The sequence below is a fragment of the Mesoplodon bidens genome, assembly GCF_964165515.1.
Source record: "Mesoplodon bidens genome assembly, chromosome: 5".
Taxonomy (NCBI): domain Eukaryota; kingdom Metazoa; phylum Chordata; class Mammalia; order Artiodactyla; family Ziphiidae; genus Mesoplodon; species Mesoplodon bidens.
Genome location: NC_138161.1, coordinates 73,000,681 through 73,025,419, shown reverse-complemented (window position 1 = coordinate 73,025,419; position 24,739 = coordinate 73,000,681). Strand labels below are relative to the sequence as shown.

General features: G+C 39.7%; 1 protein-coding gene across 2 annotated transcripts in view; it reads left to right on the top strand.

The window, feature by feature from the left end:
* Positions 1-24,739, top strand: part of COL6A6 (collagen type VI alpha 6 chain) — a gene marked incomplete at its 5' end in the record, with an annotated part of 107,210 nt that overhangs the window by 13,276 nt on the left and 69,195 nt on the right. For both annotated transcript variants that reach the window (XM_081236040.1, XM_081236041.1), the window contains 13 exons: positions 307-876; positions 8,168-8,511; positions 8,595-8,673; positions 13,404-13,558; positions 16,250-16,342; positions 17,836-17,889; positions 19,632-19,703; positions 19,790-19,816; positions 20,148-20,192; positions 20,283-20,336; positions 21,414-21,476; positions 22,580-22,645; positions 24,207-24,260. In XM_081236040.1, the coding sequence (XP_081092166.1) occupies positions 307-876; positions 8,168-8,511; positions 8,595-8,673; positions 13,404-13,558; positions 16,250-16,342; positions 17,836-17,889; positions 19,632-19,703; positions 19,790-19,816; positions 20,148-20,192; positions 20,283-20,336; positions 21,414-21,476; positions 22,580-22,645; positions 24,207-24,260 (1,676 nt within the window). The remainder of the gene's footprint in view (positions 1-306; positions 877-8,167; positions 8,512-8,594; positions 8,674-13,403; positions 13,559-16,249; positions 16,343-17,835; positions 17,890-19,631; positions 19,704-19,789; positions 19,817-20,147; positions 20,193-20,282; positions 20,337-21,413; positions 21,477-22,579; positions 22,646-24,206; positions 24,261-24,739) is intronic.

The window sequence follows — 24,739 nt, the reverse complement described above, 5'->3', positions numbered from 1 at the left end:
GTTAAAGCTAGATTGCAGGTGAGAGCAATATTTCTGTGCCACCACACCCATTTCTCTGATATCTCGGTGTGAGACCAAACAGAAAAGCCAAGAGAAGCCTAAAAGGACGTGGGAATTGTATATGCCTCATGCTGCCTTTATGACCAATTGTTTGTTTTTGTTTCCTCTCCAATTAATGGGATCACAGGGTGGCTTAAGCTAAGAAACCACCTTCAGAAATAGCATTTCTCTGTAGCTGGAAATGTTTGACTTCTGCTGGGTTAGAGAAAGAATAAAAATCTGATTTTGTTGCTGTGTACTTTGTAGATTGTGAAATTGAAAAAGTAGACCTTGTGTTCCTCATGGATGGTTCGAATAGCATTCATCCAGATGACTTCAAGAAGATGAAGAAATTCTTGGCATCTGTCGTTCAAGACTTCGATGTCAGTGTCAACAGAGTGCGTATAGGAGCTGCCCAGTTCAGCCACACCTACCAGCCGGAGTTTCCACTGGGAACTTTCATCGGCAAAAAGGAGATCTCCTTTCAGATTGAAAACATCCAGCAGATCTTTGGATACACGTACATTGGCTCTGCTCTCCGGCAGGTAGGGCACTACTTCCAGCCAGACATGGGCAGCCGGATCAACACAGGTACCCCGCAGGTGCTGCTTGTCCTCACAGATGGCCAGTCCCAAGACGAAGTGGCTCAGGCCGCCGAAGAGCTGAGACACAAAGGGATCAGCATTTACTCCGTGGGCATCGGGGATGTGGATGACCAGCAGCTTGTTCAGATCACTGGGACCGCTGATAAAAAACTGACAGTTCACAACTTTGACGAACTGAAAAAGATCAAGAAGAGGATCGTTCGCAACATCTGTACCTCTCGGAGTGAGAGCAGTGAGTATTGAAAGTGTCCTTCGTGTTTGTTCCTTCCCTGGGGCTGGTGGGAAAATGTAGCTTTGTGCCTCTGGATTTCAAACTTTTCACAGTTGTCAAGTAGTTTTTGTGACTTGTGGATTAAGAAACAGGATATTGGAGAGACTGTCCTTTTCTCTCCCCTTCTCCTGGGAGTACATGCCCCCTCTGTGAATGGGAACGCCTCAGTTTCCGAAGGTGTGAGGAGAAGGCCATTGTTTACACTCTGGCTGGTTTCAGAGACTGAGGAATGTGTCCCAAAGAAATGAACTATTTGACAGACTTGGGTTGCCTGGCAACGGGGCTGCCAAGTGCTGCCACAGGTAGGGAGGGAACATCCGTAGTGGTTTAGAGCTTTGTTATGAAACTTCACTGCAGAAGTTGGTAAATCTCTTCTTAAAAATTAGCACATTTTGACAATTTTCCAATAGATGGAAAGAAAGGTCTTCAAGGATAAATAACTTTTTCTGTTTTTATAAAAGTTCTGATGGGGTTAGCTGTAATTCTGTATAACTACCTGTGGATTATAACTAACCCTGGATTTCCACTTGGGAGAGGAAGGCTACACGGTTGCTAAGAGGCAGCTCTGGAAATGGACAGTTAACTGGGCTGCAAATCCCCACTCCATGGCCATTTTTTCTTGGACAAAAATTTTTTAAACTTAACTTTTCTAAGTTTAAATTTTTCTCCTCTGTAAAATGTGAATGACAGAACACCTAGTTCAGAAGATCACTGTGAAGATGAAATGAGAAAATGCATATGTAACGTTACTTTGAATAAGCATGACACCTGGTATGCCATTATAAAGTCACTTCACTTTTTTCTACCGTTGACCCATTCAGTTTATTCATGGGGGTCAGCTCTTCCCTTGCCCTCAGTCACTTTCAGGAAATAAGTGAACCTCTTCTTGGTGATGAATATGTCCATCCCCGTGGAACTATTCAAACCTCATGCTCCGTGAAGGTTACTGTGCTTTCCCTGCCACAGCCACTCACCATGACAGAAGCAACTACACACGGTTGGCATTTTATCCATTGTTCCCCACCTCCCACTTCTGCCCCCTTCTCCCAGGCCCTGCCCTCTTCTTACTGACCATGGTTTCTGGCCTCTCCAGAATGGGCTGGGGAAGGGAGAGGAGCCAAAGAGATTCAGGAAAGTTCCTACTTGATGGCACTTTTCAGGACTTCGTTTTCTCAGTAGCCCATGTCTAAAGCTGGGCCCATTTATGAATGTTTCAGACTTCCCCTCCTGCCCCCCACCCCCTCCACCCCCACCAAAGCACATTTGTCAGAGCATCACTGTCTCTCCACCATAGCTCCCTTGAGGACGGTGAGCATCTCTCAATTCCAGCTGTTCCCTTATGCCTTTCTCAGCCTCCGGGCATCTAGTGATGCCTCCAGCTTTATCTGCTGCCAGCTCTTTGCCCCTCCAGGTGGCCTTCTTGGATGGGAGATCAGAGGAGCCCAACACAGCTCTTTCTTACATGCAGCCATATCACCTCCATGGGAAACAATTACATGTCAATTTCCCCAGTAAATACTGGAAGTTCCAGCCCCCTGGTGTGGGTGTCTCTCTTTTGCAGAGAGCAGCATGCCATTGTGTCTCATTCTTTAGAATTTCTAGGCTGTGTCATCTCCAAGTTACCTCTCAAATCTCCTCTCTCTTGACTTAAAGAGGACGTTACCTCCTCTCCTTGTGTGTGTGTGTGTTTGTGGGGAGAGACCTCAGGGCACACCAACCATCCTCTCCAAAAGTGCTCCTCTAAACTCCAAGCTCAAACCTTTTATAAGCCCCAGTGTGTGAGCCAAAGGTTAAGAGTCCTGTCATTGGTGAGGAATGATTGCCTTTGTAAATCTCACTCTACAATCCCCCCATACTTTGGAATGTGCCTGCTGACCTCAGCCAAACCTTCCACATGACTTTCCTTTTTCACATGAAATACCCATTTCCAATTATTAGGCAGAATATGATCCCGGAACCATCTAGTCTGTCCTAGAGTGGGTGAAAGAAAACCATGTGGAAAGTCAAAACAGCAGTCATGAATGTACGAATGAATGAATGAATGAATAAATAAATAAACAAACAAATAAGGAAAGTACCTTATAAAGATAAACTTGAAGTGATTACTGTAGCAAACAAGAATGTATGAGGCCTTTGTAGCCAAGCCTGGGCTGAGGACTAATGAGGCTAGACTGATAAAGCTGATAAAGCTTCAAAAGCCTGTGCAAACATAGCAGAGAATACTAGCTCCTCTTAAATGATAAACCCCCAAATCAAGGAAATCAGAGAGTAGCTTGGTGTGTCTCAAAGCAAACCAGATTCAGAGCTTGAACATCCAGCTTTGCTTCTTATTAAAATATGCATCACTTTGGAGAGGTCACTCGCCTTTCTTACTTTTCTCATTTGTGCAGTTAAATCATCTGTGTTTCTCTGATTGTACTTAGGATTCAATTTATGGGGCAGGATGGTCAGCTGCATGGAGATATGAGGGAAGAATCAGTATTTTTTTGTGCATCTGTGTAGGGTCAAGCATTTTAAAGTGTTTTAAATGCATTATCTCATTAAACTCCCAAACCCTCTGTGGTTTGATTTCATTCCAATTTATAAATGAGAAACTGGGGCTGTAAGGAATATTGGTAACCTGACCCAGATCATACGGGAGGCAACAAAGTAAGCAAATTTTGAAACCTAGGTCTGTCTGATTCCAACCCATTTGTGGGTTGTTAAATAAGCTGCCAGTTCTCTTGATACAATTGCTGTCTAGGTTTTCTGATGCTTACATTATAAGTGATGAGCTTCAACAATTAATAGATGAAACTTATTAAGACATCATGGGTTTATATCTCAAAAGCTGCTGCTCCCTAAGGAAGCCACTCGCTGCTAAGCTGTCACTTCCGACAGCACAATGTAACACAATCTAACACTAACATTCTAACACAATCTAACACAATCTGGCATCACTCGACACCCTGGAGGTGGTGAAATAAGGTCATTCTGCGTAGGAGCACCAGACAGGCCTGGATCTGATTCCCATGTGCGAGATCCACCATAATAACTATGAGACCTCGGGCCAGCTTCTCTAAGTCACAGCTTCCCCTTCTGCAAAATGAGAATTAGAAGCATTTCTACTTATTGTGTTTCATAAGGACATGTGAGGAATGCATGGGAAGTGTGTATAAATGTTCAGCATGTCTTGGTAACTCTCACAGCATATTACAGAGGCTATCTTGAAGTGATCTCGTTAACACAGGTACATGGAGTGATGGGGTAGTTTAGTTCACAGAAGGACAATGTACCACGAGTTTCTTGGTTCAGGAACTTTAATAGTTTAGCAACATTTCAGAACCATATTCCAATTTAATGCCTCAACATGCATCAAATTCCCCTAAACAACTAAACTCCAAAGCCTGTTTTCTTATCTTCATTCATGCTTATTCTCCTGATTTTTCTTGGAGTCTGCCTATTCTGACCACCCAAAGGAGACCCCAGGCAGTTTTCAGGATATGGACTTGTTGCCTTTTCTGGTGTGGAGCCGTGACTGGGTAGCAAAAGAATCGAGAGTACCTCTCATCTTTTGCATCATCATGGAAGATGAGTCAAAAAGGAGATTCAGCAAAAGGCCAGTCTGATGAAGATGAAGTAGACACCCCCTCAGGAATTGACTCTGGGAATGTGGGAAATATAAGGAAAAAATAGATGGCCATTTCCAAATTTTCTTGACAAGAATCTCTTTATATTCCTGTCTTAATGGCATTCTCTAGAAAGCAGAGCTTAAAGCACAGTTTATGTGCTAATACTCCAGTGGGAGTACAGTCCCAGGGAAGCAAGAGTGAGTGGAGGGAAGTGATACAGGAAAGAGAAAAGTACATACAAGATGTACATCACAAGCTAGCTACAGCTTTTGAGAAAGCATCACTGGTACATTGGTCCTGCAGAACATCACCCAGGGAAGCCTCAGAACCACTGCACAGACCAGCCTATCAGGGGGAATAAAGGCCAGTTATCTGCCGGTTCCTTCCTATCTACTGCCTCTCGCTGGTCAGAGTTCACCCCATGGAGACTTACTCTCCCACCCTACTGCATCGTGCTATCCAGCCCTTTGGAAAACCAGATACGGGGTCAGCAGTGAGTTGTATCTGTGCTGAAGTAGTGGAAGGGGCCAGAGCTCCCATGAGTTCAGCTGGGTTGGACGTGGGCACCAGAGTCATTGAGAAACTACAGCAGTGAGAATGATGATGGAGGCCTTGTCAAAGCCTGCCCACCCCCCATAGCGTGGGAGACCCAGTGATGGCGGCTGCCGAGGCTCTCCAGTGGACAAATGTCCAACTCCTGGGTGTGTGTGCGGCCGGGGCCGAGGGAGGGGGAGGGCAGAAGCAATCTGGGAGGTATATAAACTAGGTCTTGACCTAACTATATTTTCTAGATCGTTCTTTCTCTTTGTTTCATCTAAGATATCCCCTTCTTTCAAATCTCCAAAGAAATTTTTCTCTTATCCCAGCTAATAACAGTCAACAGCCTGACTTTGCCCTTTGCTCAAAAACTTTTGAGAAAAGGGGAAAAATCTCAAAAATCTGTCTTCTAATCTTAAAAATATACCTTACCATCTTGACAGTATTTCTTTATTTTCTTAAAAATTTTATTGAAGTATAGTTGTACAATGTTGTGTTCATTTCTGCTATACAGCAAAGTGATTCAGTCATACATACATATATATATATATATTCTTTTTCGTATTCTTTTCCATTATGGTTTATTACAGGACACTGAATATAGTTCCCTGTGCTGTACAGTAGGTCCTTGTTGTTTATCTACTTTATATATAGTAGTTTGTATCTGCTAATCCAATTTATCCCTCCCCCATCCCCTTCCCCCTTTGGTAACCATAAGTTTGTTCTCTGTGTCTGTGAGTCTGTTTCATAAATATGTTCATTTGTTTGACAGTATTTCTTAATACTAAAAATCTGCCATCATTAACTCCAATTAAGGACTTTCTTTATAAGTCAGATAATTAAAATCAGCTTTGGGGTTTAGCAGGAGACCATTACTGTCTAGTTCAATCCTTTTTTTTTTTTCTGTTCTTTTGTATTTTTATTTTGAAATATATAATCTTCTTATTTTTATAGACAAGAAAATTAATGCCCGGAGAGGTTAAGAGATTTGGCAGAAGTTACTTGGTAGTAACGCAGAAGTGACCTGTATAAGACTAAAACTTAACTCTGCCTCCCCAGTCCAGGGTTTCACACTGCTATTTGGCAAATTCTCAGAGTACTAGTTTACTTGTGTTTATCACCCTCTGTAGCCAGTCCCATGGATTACCTTCTTAATTTCCCTTGCATTTATTACCCCCTTTTGATTCCCACTCCTGCTATTCTATTGATACTACAATCCTTCATTATTTCTCTTTGGAAATCCACTTTTAGCCTTTTTCCTAGCCCACTTCCAAAATCATCCCTGCCTCTTCAAAGGCCTCTTGATTTGAGGGCAGATGTCCTGCAGAGTCTGCAAGGCCATTCCATGACGTGTATGGCCCACTCCCTCTAACTGTATGTAATTGTAGACATATGACTGCCACCTCTGGACTTGTTCCCCAAATTCCGTTCCTTTAATCACATTATCATGGACTCATTTGTCAATTTGAATTAGTTAAATAAACACCAGGAACTTGTTTACTAGAGTTTATAATCTCAGTAATCTAGACAAAAAGTTAAAATGCTTTATTTTTAAAGGGGACAGTTTTCAGGAACACTCAATGACATTTTGGCATACTTGTCAATGTTTGTTTTTTCACAAGAGACTGTTTTCCTTGAAGGCAGTAATGTGTTTTGGTGAATGAATGGTTTTCTGTTCAGGTATTAAAACAATGTTCATCCAAGAGTGAAACTTTCAGTCTCAAAATAGAAATGAAAGGATATAGATTTAAGAGGAAGTTTGGAAAGGATATATTCGAGTGCTTCCTTCTGACTAGTTTCTTTCTTTTTATCTCACTTTCTGAGTATTGGAGAAGACATTTTCCAATTAAGTACAGTAAACTAAGAAAACTCACCTTTCAGATGTTTTGGTGACTTTGATTTACCTCAGATGTCGTGGTGAAAATTGATTATCAAATAAGGTTTCTTCTCCCTCACCCAACTCTTTTATCATTAAAAGTGAATCAAGTTCCTGTCCCTTGTTTTAAGAACTGAAACTGATATTTTGGTTTCAAAGACTTGCAAATGCCCAACTGACCAGTGTGTCTGGAAGGCGGGCATTGGTCTACACAACAAATATCTGAAAAACTGCTTCTCTAAATAGTGCAAATTAAAAATAAACATCCCTATGCCTTATTTTACCAAGCAAGCTGTGTGTGTGTGGAATTTGCCGGAGAAGTTTGAAGTTTCTAGTCAACCTAAAAGTTCTTGAATAAAGAGTGTATATGTCATAGGATTTTACCCTTCTCATTATCTTCCTGTTAGGAGGCTCAGCTTAAAATTTCAAGCCCTTGTAGTTTCTCCAGTGCTTAAATGTCTCTAGAGTTAATAAGGATGAGAGCAAAGCACTTTAAACGCAATGCTTCTCTAAGTATTTCTTAAACTCCAAAATAGCAGTGGCTTTGGCTTCCTGAGTGGCTGAGCTCTGAGCACAAAGCCATCTTTGACACGATTGAATATGGGTAATTTGGTACCCAGTTTCTTCACTTGAAGGACTTCAACCAAGCAAGATCCCAAAGGGTCTCACTGAGTCTCTATTTTTCTTTCTACTTTTTCTTTTCTGAGTGTGGATGTTAGGAGACAAAAAGAGGAATCAAAGATTCTTTTCAGAAAGATAAATCATCAAAATCATTCCTTTAGGAGTCTTTTGTGATTTATTATTTCTAAATTACTTTCTCTATTCAAATGTTTTTATATTTCCCTTATAATTATAATTTAATATTTGTTGAATGACCTCAGTTATAATGGCATGATATGGATTTCCTATTTTAGACTGTTAATATTTCCACAACATATTTCAACTATTTAAGTGACTATATAGCTTTTTCAATGGACACAATGAAATCTTTCAGAACTTCATTATAGAATCATCTAGATTTTATAGATGCTAAAAAAATAACACTTTAACAGGTTGTGAAAGAGTGATTCTGAGCCTCTTCCATTATTCACTCATGTTCTTTCTTTTTTTCCAACTTTATAACTGGGACAGAAAGAAGAATTCCAAGTCCCGTGATTCAGACATGACATCCAAGTCAAATAAAGCTATTTGTTAGTCTAATAAGATATGCTTTTCCCTTGAATCCTAGATTGCTTTGTGGACATTGTGGTGGGATTTGACATCTCAACTCAGCAGAATGGGCAGACTTTGTTTGAAGGTCAGTCTTGGATGGAAACTTACCTTCAAGACATCTTACGTGCCATCGAGTCCCTCAGTGGGGTAAGCTGTGAGGTGGGCACAGAGACTCAGGTTAGTGTGGCTTTTCAAGTGACCAATGCCATGGAAAAATATTCCCCCAAGTTTGAGATCTACAGTGAAAACATACTGGACAGCTTGAAGAATGTAACAGTTAAAAGACCATCTCTTCTCAACGTAAACCTCTTGAGTTCTCTGTGGGGTGCATTTCAGAATAAATCAGCTGCTCGGGGAAAGGTAACTTGGTTTTATTTTATTTATTGGTCTTTGGTGCAATGACTTCCTTTTTACTCATTTTTCTTTTTTGAATATTTTCCTAGGTGGTTCTCTTATTTTCAGATGGATTGGATGATGATGTTGAAAAACTTGAACAAAAATCTGATGAACTCAGAAAAGAAGGTACCAAGCATGGGGAGGACTGGGAAAGGAGTGTTGATGAACTTTATAATCTCAAAACTCAATTCTAACTCTTACATTTCCAGACGCTCAAATATCACTGAATTCGCCAGCCTCTCCACTCTGGATGCACTTGGCAGAGCAAATGAGCTCTCACAGCATTTTAGCACCTACTTTTTCTTCTCCCCATATGAAACAGCACTGAATACAGTGTCCTATCCTTTCTCTCATATTACTTTATTTCTTCTTCCCAAGCTTTCCTGGAGGATGTTCCTGTCTCCCTTGCCCCGCATTATCTAATATTGCTATGTCTTTAGTGTCAGTAGAAGTGAACCATGTATATTTCTCCTTGATTAAGGAATGGGAGAGTTGGATTATTTTCTTCTAACACTCTTAAAGTTTCCAGAGTTACAAGCAGTGTTGGACAAGTTTACTCATGTTTCGGGACTTGATAATCAGTTCCTTCCTTCAGATAACAGATGGACCAACTATGGTGTTTATGAGTTTGTAAAGCTCTGGCACCAGGATTTCGGCTTTAGAAACCAATGCCCATTCTGACTCATTGTCAGTTCATACTAAAATATGGATCTGTGGAAGAAAAATGCATTCACATGTTCTGGTTTGACTGAAAATAGAAATAATTTTTTATAAGTGGATGTAACTGGTACTCCACCCAGACCCCTTTACAGACAGCTTCCCCCATCCTCCAACTGCTAACACATTACCCACAGGTTCCCCTTTCTCTGAGGAACTGCCCTTTGCCAGTGGGAGCCACCTTACCTGGAATGTTACTCCCCATCCCACCCCTGGGCAGCAGGTAGAGTACAGGGACTTGGACCTTTGCCTCAAAATGGCACCAGTTGCGTAGTGTAACTCATGCTCCAGAGTTCCCAAGGGATCAGGATGACGCTAGATGTTAGCTGAAACACTGTCTTGCTCAGATCCTTCCCCAGCCCTACCCTGCTTACGTTTGTCCCCTTCTTTCAGAGAGTGCTTCCTCAATAAATTGTATGTGTCCAAATTGCTATCTCAGGCTCTGCTTCTAGGGAATTTAGCCTAAGACATCTGTCTCCCAGGTTAACTATTAGAGGCTGATTAGATTTTGTCTTTTCTGTCTGGTTCTCTTTCCTCCATCTTACACAAATTGCTGAATTCACTGAATTCACAACTGAAGAGTAAGAATTTTTATTTTATTTACTAAATCTGCTTCCCTTTATTCTGTCAAGTCTTGGCCTTTTTTCCTGATCTGAGGTGGAGATATAAATGAAGACTGAGAACAGGACCCTAGAGTAGGGTTTTTTCAATTTCAGCTTTTGTTTTGTGGGGGAAAGATGTTTCTCTTGCAGACAACATCAGAGTTTTCTCCAGGAAGTTTCTCTTGGAACACCCAGATTTCTAAGACCAATCTTCTTTCTTCCAATTCCCAAGGAAAAACTAGTAAATGAGTTTCAACTTCAGAAGCTAGATTTTGAATATCCTCAGAAATTTAGAATCTTTTTTCAATATTCAAAAATCAATTGTATTTCCAAATGCTAATGAAAAACTGGAAAACAAAATTTAAAAAGCCATTTACAATGTACACACAACGTGAAATACCGAGGTATACATTTAACAAAATATACTTGTTTGTTTACTGAAAATTACTAAACAATGATAAAAAGACTCAATATCATTAAATTTCAATTCTCTCCAAACAAATCTATAGATTCAATTAAATTGCAGTCAAAATCATAGCAGGATACTTGTTAATCTAGAAAAGCTGGTTCAAAATGTATGTGGAAATGCAAAGAAGCCAAAATAGCCAAAACAACTTTGAAAAAGAGGCAAAAGTTGGAGGACTCACACTAGCTACAAGCTTTGAATGGGAAAGATAAAGGGGTATGGGCCATAATGTTCTTTGGAAAGTGTCCAATGTCTCTCAGTAGGAACAAAGAGCACCTCTGGCTCTGGCTTCCCTTATCTAAATATAGACAATTTCAGTTGATGCTGGGCCCTATGACCTGTTAACCCAGGAGATCCTCCCTAACTTGAGGCCCAGAATCTATACATGTAAACTGTGCCATCACCGTGGAACAAGAGGAGACCAGGAGAAAAGTATCCTCAGTGATGGATATCACTTTAATCCATGTGGATTGGGGTATGAATCAGTTTCTTCATTTAAAAAAATCCAGTACTCTAGAATCTTCTCAGTGATTCTTTATTCTCCCAATTTTTGAAATCTTTTCTTTCTTAATTCATTTTTTAGGAATTGAAGACACTTTTTAAGATCATATGACTCATGTACTGGATGAGTCTGAAAGGATCAAGTCCTCCATCCTGAGAAAAGCATTACAAATTATAGTTATATGCATATTTTCTGCAAATAAACAATCCCATGGTTCTCATAACTCTTATTAAACTTTTACATTTCCTGGAACTTATAAGAAAAATCAGATGTGAGATCTTTTTCCCTTATAGATAGACCCACTGGCATGCTTTCTTTTCATCATTAAACTCCAGCTGATGAACTCAGCATTCCTCATTGCCTCTCCCAGCCCTCATCGCTCTTCTCCCCATCCTTCTCACTCTTCGAAGAGTGACAAGCTGTCTTTGTTTGCTTGAGACAAGCCAGAGACTGTCAGCACTAAAACCAGGAAAGTTCAGGCAAACCAGGACAAGTTGGTCACCTTACTCTTTGGTGATTCTTCCTTTATTCCGCTTCAGCAACCACACTGCATCTCTTAGAACTTGAGCCTCTCCACTGTGTCCCTGAAGCTGCGTTCTCTTCATTCTCCTCTTCCTCTCAGAGTCATACTTCTATCATATAAGAAGGCACTCTTAACTCTGCCAAGTCCTTGAACATTCTCTATCTATTCTGGGCCATTGATTTTTAAGTCCCATCCAAAGAATTCTTCACCTATCCCTAATAAAATGAGAAAAGTTATGCCAATATAGTCATGATTTCATAAAACTAAATTTATTCAACTTTAGGACTGCTCTTTATTATTATGTCCTTAGTTCATTTTTGTTATTAAAATGTACTCTGAGTGTAGGCATTGGAGTCAGGCTGTCTGGGGTAAACCTTTGCTTGTTTGTAAAATAGAGCTGTAATCGCACTTACCTATAATGTTGTGCTTGTATCTTACAAATAAGATAATGCATGTAAAGCACTGAGGCAACTTCCAGGCACATAGTAATTATTAATAAATGAGAGCACAGTTGTTGCCATGGTTACCTCCACCCTAATGATTGCCAGGTTTATTACTATCATCATTTAATGTCCTTACTTTGCAAAATAAGTCAAACTTTTGTTAGTCTCTAAAAGCTTTATTTGAAGTATTCTATAAACTTCCAAGCCTATGAGCCACAGCTCTGGTTAGTTATATGACATTTGTTCCTGATTGCCTGACAAGAGGTCCTTTACTGTCTCTTTTATCTATAATTCCAACTGGATTGTCATTTAGAGCTATGCTTCTCAAACTTTAATGTGCATATGAATCACCTGGGGATTTTATTAAAATACAGATTCTGATTCTGTGGGTCTAAGGTGGGGCCTGAGATTCTGTACTTCTGATAAGCTTCCGGGTGAAGGCAGTGCTGCTGCTTCAAGGATCTCCCCTTCAAGTGACAAAACTTTAGAATACTTCCTTTCTTGACATATGAATTCCTCTGTGCTTTAGCATGCTCTATGGACTCTTCATTATTATTATTATTATTATTATAGAAGTATAGTTGATTTAAAATGTGTTAGTCTCTGGTGTACAGCAAAGTGATTTAGATATATATAGATACAGATATATAGATATATTCTTTTTCAGATTCTTTTCCATCATGGTTTATTACAGGATATTGGATATAATTCCCTGTGCTATACAGTAGGACCTTAATGTTTATCTATTTTATATACAGAAGTTTTTATCTGTTAATCCCAAACCCCTAATTTATCCCTCCCCCACCCCCTTTCCCCTTTGGTAAACATAAATTTGTTTTCTATGTCTGTGAGTCTGTTTCTGTTTTGTAAATAAGTTCATTTGTATCATATTTTAGATTCCACATATAAGTGATATCATATGGTATTTGTCTTTCTCTTTCTGACTTCACTTACTATGATAATCTCTAGGTCCATCCATGTTGCTATAAATGGCATTATTTCATTCTTTTTTATGGCTGAATAATATTCCATTGTATGTATATATACCACATCTTCTTTATGTCATTCATCTGTTGATGGACATTTACGTTGCTTCCATGTCTTGGCTATTGTGCTGCTATGAACATTGGGGTGCATGTATCTTTTTGAATTAGAGTTTTCTCCAGATATATGCCCAGGAGTGGGATTGTTGGATCATATGGTAGCTCTATTTTTAGTTTTTTGAAGAACCTCCATACTGTTTTCCATAGTGGCTGCATCAATGTACATTCCAACCAACAGTGTAGGAGGGTTCCCTTTTCTCTGTGGACTCTCTTAAACTCACTATCTTACTTCATATCATCAGAGAACTCAAGGATCTGTGATAATTTATTATATAAATTATTCTCCAATTTACTTTGTTTTGAAAAATGGAATTCCTTTTGTTCTCTGATGATGGTCTTGTCACTTGACAGTTTTACAGTGTGTGGTTGGGGGAAGTGGACAGTAAAATGAGTGTTCCTCTTGCAACTGGTTTCCTGGAATAACAACTTAGATACATATGCAAAAAGATTAAAGTAACCAAACTTCCCTCACCTGGAGAATTGTCAACTGTGTTGGCTAGGCCTGAATGCCCTCATCACAGTTGCTCTGGATGGAGTCACCAATTCCAATGACCTGGCTGACCTTCTCTACATTGAATTTGGGAGAGGATTTGAGTACAGGACACAGCTCACTCTTGGGATGAGGGATCTTGGGAGCCGACTGTCAAAGCACCTGGTAAGTTATTCAGAAAAAGCTGGTGAGTTTAAACTTTCTATTTGTTTTGTATATAGGCTTCATATTTAGGCTTATGAATTTGAACTAGTTTTGTTCATTTGGGAGTGAAGTCAGGCTTTTCTGATTTTGTGCAAAGCCCAAATAAGAGGGTGTTTAGAAAGAAATGTAATATAGTAGAGAGACGTCAAAGCATGTTTCTTTTTGTTGTTGTTATTTATTTATTTATTGAAATATAGTTTATTTACAATGTCGTATTAATTTCAGGTTACAGCAAAGTGATTCAGTTTATATATATATATATTCTTTTCAGATTCTTTTCCTTTATAGGTTATTACAAAGTATTGAGTATAGTTCCCTGTGCTATACAGTAGGTCCTTGTTGGTTATCTATTTTATATATAGTATGTATATGTTAATCTCAAACTCATAATTTATCCTTCCCCCCCACCACCACTTTCCCCTTTGGTAACCATAAGTTTGTTTCCTATGTCTGAAAGCATGTTTAATTTATATGCTTGGCAAAAAAAAAAAGAAGAAGACAAAGAAAGAAGAAGAAACTAAATAGCACCTACAGTCCTGCCCAAATTACAGTCAATAAACATAAGTGCCCAAGAGTGTCTGACCAGTAGGGGTGACTCGGCTGCTCCCTCAGCCAGCCAGTTTTCACATCCCTTTTAGATCCTAAGTGCCATGACTCACCAAACCGAATATCATTCTTCTGTTTAAGATGTGTGTTTTCTATATAAAATAGATATCTAATAAGAGCCTGCTGTATAGCGCAGGGAACTCTACTCTGAAGATTCTTTTCTATGGGAAAAGAATCTTAAAAGGAATGGATATATGTATATGTATAACTGATTCACTTTGCTGTACATCTGAAACTAACACAACGTTGTAAATCAACTCTACTCCAATAAAAATTTAAAAAGATGTGTGTTTTCTCTGCAACATGGCCTGTGAACAAGAGCCGAATCCACTGAGAGTTCAAGTAAGAAAAGAGCATCTCTATCCAATCTTGGAAGAAAAACTACTGATGTGATGATAGACCTCCTGTGATGTACTTTAGAATGAAAAGTTTTTTAAAGGTTGTCTTGACTGACGGAGATTTTTGCTTTATGATCTATTGTTAGAACCTAACACCTAGATAAGATGCATCATAATCCTATTTCTTTCAGAAACATACAAGAATTCAACTAGCTTGGTGAAATATTACCAAGATATCTAGCACTACTTTCACCTTTAATGAATGGCTGATAATTTGTAATTTGCTGATAATTTATAAAATCTGTAATCAGCATATCAAGACACTTTCCAATAAGGTGCTAGCTCCCGCTACTTTCTGCCTATAGAGTTTGTATATAGATATGTGACAGTGTGTTCAGTGTAGTAATTATGTAAAAATAATTACTTAGAGAATATGGAAGTTTTGTTGTAATTCCTTTCTACATGGGAAGACGGTGTCTACTTTACAAAAAAATTTTTGTGTCTACTACTCTTTGAAATGTGTAATTTCAAATTGGTAATCCATAGAGGGAGGAAGTTATTCTTCAAACAAGCCTATCACTTTTTAGATATCACATAAATGCAACACTGTATAAGAAAATTTTAATTGTAGAAATAACCAGTTTTAATGTTAATAGTAAAAGAGTTGATGCTGTAGGATTTTAGTGATGCAAAGAAAATTGATATCATCTAACATGAAATCACAGAATCCATTTTGTTGTTGTTATTTGGTTTCACACATTTCAAGTTTTATTGGGTTTTCAGGGGAAAAAAACGGAGAGTTTTCTAATGTCAGAAAAGAAACATTATATAATAAGAAATAATTAAAGAGGGGAAGTTGCTAAGTGATTATAACAAAAGATTTCCATTTTTCATTACACTAGAATTTTGATAGGAAACTTCTCAACACAAAGATTGATTCTACCCCACTAAGGCAAAACATAGTATTTATTGCAAGCAGAATTTTCATAAAAATAAATCTTGTGGGTTAATTATAAAAATGCAGTGGAATATGTCCATTTTTTAGGGGATGACTAACTAGGTGCAGGATGAAATTCACTCAAATTTTTTTGCCAAAGAAACATTTTTTGGGAGCCAGACTATAAAATGTGACCAGAGTATAAAATCTCTTCACGTGCCCACCCTCTACAGCAAGTGCTTCTGAAATGTTGAACATGTAATTGGTGTCTTTGAAATCCTGTCCCACACAAACTGTTCTGGAAGTGTTGACCATTGAACTCCATGCCAAGCAGTGTGACATTGGACACTGTCTATATCCTCCGGCATACAAAGATTTCACAAAACAGGAAAAGGAGAAAACAGCATGTATTCATTCTATTGAACAAAATATTAGGGGTAGAATTATATAGGGTAATTAACAATACCATGGTCAGTACTGGGATGGTGTGGGCACAGGAGATCTCATTAATAAATCAGTGTGCAATGAATTGGCCGTGGCTAAACTGATGCCTTTTTGAGAACACAAAACGTCTTTGAGTTGATTCTGAATTCCTTGTATGGTGCAGATCATAGAAGGAAAGATGGAAGGTAAAGAATGTCACCTGCATCCTCTCCAGAGCACTGTCACTTGAGTGGTGAAGAGGCTTCTCAGATCACATCCCTGAATTTGTGTGGTGTGTGATTTGGGAAGCGATGCCACCAAATGTAATGTATTCCTACCCTCCCCAAGGTCAGTGTTGCAGAAAGGACATGCTGCTGTTTATTCTGCAAGTGCATTGGAGGAGATGGCACAGTGGGAGACCCTGGACCAGCAGGGGAAAAGGTAATTTTAGTTACGATCATGGCTTACTTTATTTGAATACAATACGTTTTTCAGACCCAAGTTTAGGTAGAAATAAGGAACGTTTTTAGCTTCTAGGTAGAAGCTCCTCTTCTTATATGTCATACTCCTCTTCTTATCATACTCTTCTTCTTATATGTCAAATTAGCTTTTTCTTGGCTTTCTAAATTGGATACTTTAAAAAACCTTTCTATACAAGTATCAAGAGAAAAACTGCAGAGATCATTGATTATCCAGTGTTCTGGCAGTGATGACCGTGATGCAGAAAAACAAACTGTGATCTCTCATGTTGAATAATGAAAACCTCCTGAATACTGACTGGTTATTTCCATTTCCACTTTTAATGGAAGCAGAGGAATTTAAATAAAGTAGGGAATAGGTTGTGCAGTCTGCTGAAAAGCTAGATCAGATCACCCTGTCATAGCAAGACACACTAAGATGTTTCATTCAGCTCTAGCCAGACCAAAATGTTGCCAAGTAAAACAGGCCAAGCATAAAAACAATAACTAACAACAGATTCGTGTATTTCCTAACCCAAAGAAGTTGATGTATCCTTATGTAAAAATATGATTTGGGGCTTGAGGAAATGTTCAAATATGTATAAACATACTATGGGTGTGTTTAACAATTTCAATATTGCTTATTTACAAGTGTGTTTGATTTTTGAATAATTTATAGATAGCACTATAACTTTCAAATCACCATAGCTGTCTCTCTGAAGAAAGCTTTTAGACTATTTCCTGAATGCTTTGATTTCATGTAAAGAGAATGACAGAATTTTTAAATTATTTATTTATTTATTTATTTATTTATTTATTTATTTATTTATTTATTTAATGTTTATTTATTTATTTGGTTGCACTGGGTCTTAGTTGTGGCAGGTGGGCCCCTTAGCTGTGGCATGCAGACTCTTAGTTGCGACATGCATGTGGGATCTAGTTCCCTGACCAGGGATCAAATCCGGCCGCCCTGCATTGGGAGCATGCAATCTTACCCACTGCACCAACAGTGAAGTCCCAAGAATGGTAGAATTTTTTTTAAACAGGTCTCAGAAAATAACAATGGAAAGAAATGTGTGTAGTCTATTTTATGTGTAGCATAAATCCTCAAAAAGAACTTTTTAATGAAAAGAGGATAATTCTAGTCTGTCAGAGGCAAATATAGCTGTATTCATTTGAACGCTTGTCTAGAAAAAAAAAAAAAACTCCAGCTCTATATATAACACCTGAGAGAGTTATGGAAAATATTATGATTCACACACACACACACACCCTTGAGTTATCTGGATACTTGTCTCAAAATTCCATTTATTTTTATGTGTATAAATGCAGCTTAAGTTGTGGAGGGGGAACCATTTTTTTCAAACTCATACTATTCTACATAAAGTAAAACTGTAAAGTTGAAGAATTTTGCTTGATTACCTCTGGTTTTTGGTCTATGGAGTGCTAATGTATCCTTCCTTTCCTTATTTCCAGGGACCCCCAGGTTTTAAAGGCAGTGAAGGCTACCCGGGAGAGGAGGGCATTGCTGTAAGTCAAGGTTTTTTCCAGCTCCATTTATTCCTAAGAACATGTCTATAATATGAAATCATTTGTGTCAATTCAGAAGGAAGCAAGAAAAGTCAAGTTCTAAGGATTCATAGGCAAAGTCTGAGGTCTTTCCTAATCTTCATCAGGCTTCTGGTGGTCACAAGTGTTTTATTAACCTACTGTCTCCTCTTTGACTATCCACCAACATTGTATAATAAACTCAATGCAAAAGTTATCTTTTTCACTGAGGGAGTCAAATCACTGCCATTTCCCCCTTTCTGATCCATTTTGCATGAGTAAACCAACTCACCACACTGCTTATCAAAGACTTCGCCCTTTCTTGCATCTGTTCATCCATCTATCTTTCCTTCCTTCCTTCCTTCCTTCCTTCCATCCATCCATTTGACAAGTGTATATTAAGCATCTTACAATTTACCATATTATTTATCAAACACCTCACTCATAAATGCACTCATCATTCATTTAACAAATATATATTAAGGTGCCTTACCATGTGCCAGGCACAGTGCCAGGCCCTAGAAATAAAAATAAAGAAAGAGAAGAAAAACTATGGCTCCTATCTCAGGTAATTTCCAGACTAGTGGAAAGGCATATGAGACAACAGTAGTTCCAGTTGTTATACACAAGGACCCTACTAGAGGTATAATGTGGTGCAATGTGATAGAGTGTGGCCGTGCAAATACCTAACAGCATCAGGTAACAGCCCTGGTGACAGTTAGGGCTTGGGAGAGGAAGACTGTAGACAAGGGCTGATGGTTGGGCAGGCATCTGAAGGACAGATAGAACTTTCTCCAGGCAAAGTTTGTGGGAAGAACATTCTATTACAGGGAGAACAGTGTGATCAAGGGTGTGTAACTGAGAACTGTGTACTTGCAGAATAACATATGGTCAACATGGCCAGAACCCAGCACCATGAGAGGAGGTTGTATGGCAAGCAAGACCCAGAGTACTGCGTGTCTTGAATACCCTGTGGAAGACTTAGAAGGTGTTTTCCAATTGATGGGCATCATTCAATGATGTTAAGCACAGGACTAAAAATGGTTAGGGTATGGGTTTAGAAAGCATGATCAGGCAACATCACGGAGGATGATAAGGTAAGGATTACAGGTAGAAGTCTTGCAGTAGTAGGTGCAAGACAAAGAGGTCCCAATCTTAGTTTAGGGCAGTATGAATAGATATGTTAAGGAGGTTGAATGGATGTAACTTGGTGACGACTTGGAGAGCGAGATGCTGAGGATGACATCTTTGTTTCCAGCTCACAAGACTGCACAGGCTGGTGGGGTTACCAAGACAAGGATTGCAGGAGCAGTTCTTGGTTTAAGAGAAAAAGAGAGAAGGGAGGTGGAATTTGGTCTAGAAATCTGCCTCTTGCTTAGACCATACCTAGAGCATCCTGCTCTGATGTCTCACCAATTATTCATTATCTGTTCCTGGAATATCTCCTAAAATCTTGAGAATGCATTTTAGCAGCCAGTTGTTTGCATGTCTGTTTTATTTAGATACTACCCCACCCTGGGAAGTATCCAGGTAGGATTCAACACAAACAGCTCTCATCAGAGTGGCTCTGATTCACTTGCATTCTCAGTTTTTATAAGCATGAATTCTGGGTTGTAAACCATGAGTAGTTGCAATTTTTTTTCCAACACAAAAGTTGTCAAATTTCCAAGACAGATTCCAGATGACAATAGAAAAAGCTTACCTGAATACGTGCTCTTTCTCAGGGGGAAAGAGGAGCCACCGGACCAATGGGAGAGCAAGGTACTAAAGGATGCTATGGTGCCAAAGGTCTTAAGGTAAGGGTCACATAAGACACTGTGAAGTCTTCCCAACATTAATTCCTTCTTCCTACGCTAACCCCTACTGTCCTTTCTATTTTCAGGGAAACAGGGGACTAAATGGACAGGAGGTATGGTACCAAACATCCTTTATCTGCCCATCTGTTATCTAGAAATGTTTTTATTTTTGAGATGATTGACCAGTAGATTGCACAATTGAAGTTTCTGTTGACCTTCCTTTTTTATTGCTAACCATTTCATTTTGTTTACTCTTGCCTTTTATTGCAGGCAATGTATATTATTTGTTGACAGTTTCTGTGACTCAGTAATCTTTGATAGAACCCAGGGCCAGCCTAGCAAAGAGCCTGTATATGGAACACAAAATTAGACTTTTTGTTTGGTGTCTGGCTTCTTTCCACATAAATGCAATGCACTCTATTCTGATCACATCTGTCTTTTCAGGGAGAAGTTGGGGAAAGTGGAATTGATGGGTTAAATGGAGAACAGGTAGATCCTTCTCTTTGTACCATGAAGACCCTTCTGAGCTATTTCTCACTAAGAAAATGGGAATTTGAGTTTATTCTTCTCTGTTTTTAGGGTGACAGTGGTCTTCCAGGAGCAAAAGGAGAAAAAGGAGATGAAGGAGCCCAGGTTGGTATTCAATAAAGGGACAACATGAAAACTGTGCTGGGAATTAAAGGTGTGATTAACAGTAAAACAGCTACCCCAGGTATATCAGTCAGCTAGGCCACAAAATTGCTTTGGGATGATCACAAGACCTCAGTCACATGCAACAATAAACATTTATTTCTTTTGTGTCTGAGAAGTTCAGCTGATTAAGGCTGAGCATGGCTGACCTTCGCTCATGTGTCTCTAGGTTGGCTGGGGGCTTTGTATCACTTGTCTCTTATCCTCCTTCTGGGACTGGAGAGCTGCCTGGCTATGTTGACCATGACCTTTTCATGGCTGTGGCAGAAGAACAAGGGAGCAAGTAGAAACACACAAGCTCTCTCAAGGCTTCTTGGGGCCGAGGCTTGGAGCTCTCATGGCGACATTTGCATCTCTCTCTGTTGGTCAGATCAAGTCACAGCCAAACTCAGGGGTAGGGAATCTTGCCCCACCACAGTTGGAAGGCACTGTAGAGTTTCATGGCAAAGGGAATAGATACAGAGAAAAGTGAAGAACTGGGGGTAATCTTGAAAAGCAGCTACCATGCTAAGAACAGTCACGGGGTGTTGGTGAGAGCCTTGGGGTTGGCAGCACTCTGAAGGTGTCTGTCACCCCTTTCCATCTGGAACAAATCCCAGCAGCAGCCATACTTCCACCATCCACTTTATCTGTCTTGAGAGTGTGAACAGCTGAGTCAAGAACCCACTTTCTAGCTGATGCAACCCCTTTAGGGAAAATGGATAATCTCTCTGAATCTCAGCTGCCTCAACAAAAGAAAGATAAAAAACAATACCTGCCACATAAAGTAGTTGTAAAAACTGAACAAGACAACAAACGTGTCTGGAACACAGCATTCACCACTGTGGCAAATACTTGAGATCACTTTTAAATTATTTGTACGATGCCTGAAACTATCAGTTGTTCCTCTTTCTAGTTTCAAAGTAACTTTAGCAGGAAAATATTTAATAATTCAAATCAAGGAGAAGATCAGCTCTTCGTTTTTATTAATGTTATTTAAAATTCTTATCTTGTCCTCCTTCTGATTTGTGTTAACTTTAGGGAATCCCAGGAGAAAGAGGGATTCCTGGTGACCATGGAGCAAAGGGCCTGTGCGGAGACCCTGTAAGTGCTGGGACTGCGGGGCTGCAAACTAACATCACGTCAGGGCTTGTTTCCCATCAGCACTTCTGATAGGGAAAGAGAGCCCACTTGAAGGTACTACAATAGCAGTCCTGAAATGAAATCATCATGGGCACAACTGTTTAGAATTTTAAAAGTAGGTCTCTTGTGCCTAATCCTATTTATATACAGTATGAGTATGGATAGTGAGAAGACCTTGCACATTGTTTGCACATGTATTTTTTGAGCATATTTGAGTACATATTCAGAACTGTCCTTGTGCTTCAGAGCTATGAAGGAATTCTCCATTCCATTATCTTCCTCTGGGTATCTCGAAATATGGACAGAATGAAAGAAACAAAGCCATCTCTTTTTTCTATTCCCCAAGAGTCTTTCTCAATTAAAAATATTAGCTTCATTTCCTTGAGTCCAAGCCAGCTAAAAGTACATTAAGCAAAACTTATGACCCAGAAACACCTACTGTCATGGGGATGCAACCCAGTTGAGTAGGCACGACCTGCACCAAAAGAAGCAGGACCCACGCCAACCTAGGGGATATGCCGAGTCCAATTAGACCTCAGTACTACAGGACTTTGATCACCATGCCCAAACATCAGTCTCCAAAACCTTAAACTAACACACCATTGTAAATCAACTACACTTCAATAAAAACAAACAAAACAAAAAAAATCTTTGCCTTCTCCCAAGGGCTGTGGAGAGTAAAATCTACCAACCCTCGAGTACAAACTTGCCGAGGCCTCAAGAAAGAAGACCAGAAGTTAAGAGAAAGATGGTAGTAGCAAGAAGGAAATACCTAAACACAAGTCATGTCACCCTTGCTTCCCTGGGCTCTGCCTTCCATCATGAGCTCTCACTTCAACCCCACACACTCATCTTAGGTCTTCTCTCTCCTCTGATAATGCAAAGCATGGGAGGAAAAGAAAACATTTGTAAACCATTTATAATTTAACCTATTTCTGCTTTCAAATGGGTTGAACTTCTCATCACCTTTTTGGGAGGTGACCAGGTGTATTACACACAAATTACATTTTTAAGGAAAAAATTTCAAAGCCTATCAATTTTGCTCTTTATTTTCTATTTTTTAGGGAGTTCCTGGATTTGACAATAGCATAGAAGGACCCAAGGGCTTGAAAGGGGAACACGGAAGACAGGTAACTGTGTGGGCTTTTGGAAGTAAACATGTAATGATGTGACAACTGTGGGGCTCAGAGTTTTAGTGGTAGAATATGAAAAGTATATAAAGAATTTGGAATCAGAGTGAATATACTTGATACAGAAAAACTATTTTTAGGAGCAGAATGATCTTTTATTCTTCTTTATCTACTACCCTGGGATTTAAGACACATTCTCTTCTTGTGAATTTGGGGTGACTTTCTTCACCAAGCCATACCCCTGAGGTCTCAATTTATGAATGCAAACATCTAAACTCTAACTTAAACTGTAAGGTAGCTGATAGAAAGCACTAGCAAATAAGTTGTTGGCCCTCCCAGGATCCAGAGGACACATAGCCTAAAAAGATGTCATGTTATACATAGTACATGATAAAAAAAGAACAAGATTAGGACTTCCCTGGTGGCACAGTGGATAAGATCCCCAGCCTGGGAAGATCCCACATGCCGTGAAGCAACCAAGCCTGTGCGCCACAACTACTGAGCCTGCACTCTAGACCCCGCGAGCCACAAGTACTGAAGTCTGAAAGCCACAAGTACTGAAGCCCATGTGCCTAGAGCCCATGCTCCGCAACAAGAGAAGCCACCACAAGGAGAAGCCTGTGCACCACAACGAAGAGTAGCCCCCCTCGCCACAACTAGAGAAAGCACACACGCAGCAACAAAGAACCAACACAGCCAAAAATAAATAAAATTAAATCTTTTTTAAAAAAAGAACAAGAACAAGGTCTGGTAGATCTATTAATCCCATGAAATATGAGATTTTTCAGAATTTTGAAAAATAATTATCTAGAAAATGTGTGTCTCTGGATCTTCTTGGTAAGGAAGTTCTTTGATGACTCCACCTGTGGGAGAGGTCTGATATGGTAGAAAGATCTTTGCTTTGGGAAAAGGCCTAGGCCATATTTCATGCTCTGTTCCTTACCAGCTCTGTGACCTCAAGGTACTCTCTGTAAACCTCAATTTTCTTATCTTCAAAATAGGACAGATAGCCTACTTTTGAAGGGGATGGTGGGAATTCGATGACAGACCCTGCCACATCATAAACCTTCAGTAAAAGTTACCTGCCATTTTTATTAAGTGATAAATGTAAGTCTTGTTATAGACTCATAGTCATTCCCCCCTTTTCTACCTTGGGAAGACTTGTGTGTATTGTGAGATTTTACTCACGTTAGGGTGTTAATCTACACAGGTTAGCCAGACAGAGCAAGGAGTCCAAAGGTAGAAATCCAAATGAGTTGTAGCCTCCCTGACACACGGATGCTTCAATTTTCCACTCTGTGGCAACACAGTGGAGACAGTTTGATTTGAATACTCTAACTTATAGCCCAAACACAATTTAGACAGTGGTGATGAACAGATGAAGTCATACCCACAGAGAGATATGATTTGTGACCAGTGGATTAAGGCCACATCCCATAGGGAGGATAACTCTAATTGGTGTGTCCCCATCCCCCCTCCCAGGAGCACAACAAGCCAATGTTGGAGTGCACATGTCAATGTTGTGTCATTATTGTCATACATCTGTCTGTTCCTTTGACAGGGAAGAAGAGGCTGGCCAGGCCCCCCTGGAACCCCAGGCTCCAGAAGAAAGACAGTAAGAACCCCCATAGACAAGTCAGCCCACTGCAGAGGAGCCTGTATTAGGATGAAATGGCTGATGGTGGGAGCGGGCAGGGTGGTTCCACTGGGACTCACTACCTTAGGGAAACTGACTTGGGACAGAGCTGGCAAAGGACTCCGGAAGGGCCCTGAAGCTGAGGCAGGAAGGTGCTGGCTGCAGGAGAAGTTACCAATCAGAGGAAAGAGCTGGGCAAAGAGAACACAAGAGCAGCCAACTAGGGGAAGAGCAGTCAAAGTTTGGCCTATTCACTAGGCCAGCTGAGGCTTAAAGTCCAAGACTCCATTCCTCTGCCCAGTTTTATGACTGCTTAGAACAGTCAGTCCTGGTGTGAGTCCTCTGTTCTTACTTCCATTTTTTCTGACTCGCAAAGAAGAGTGTGTTCCAAGATATAAAAATAGTTTCTTGGGTGGACTACAATATATGGTTCTGTGAGCTCCTGCTCAGAAAACAGA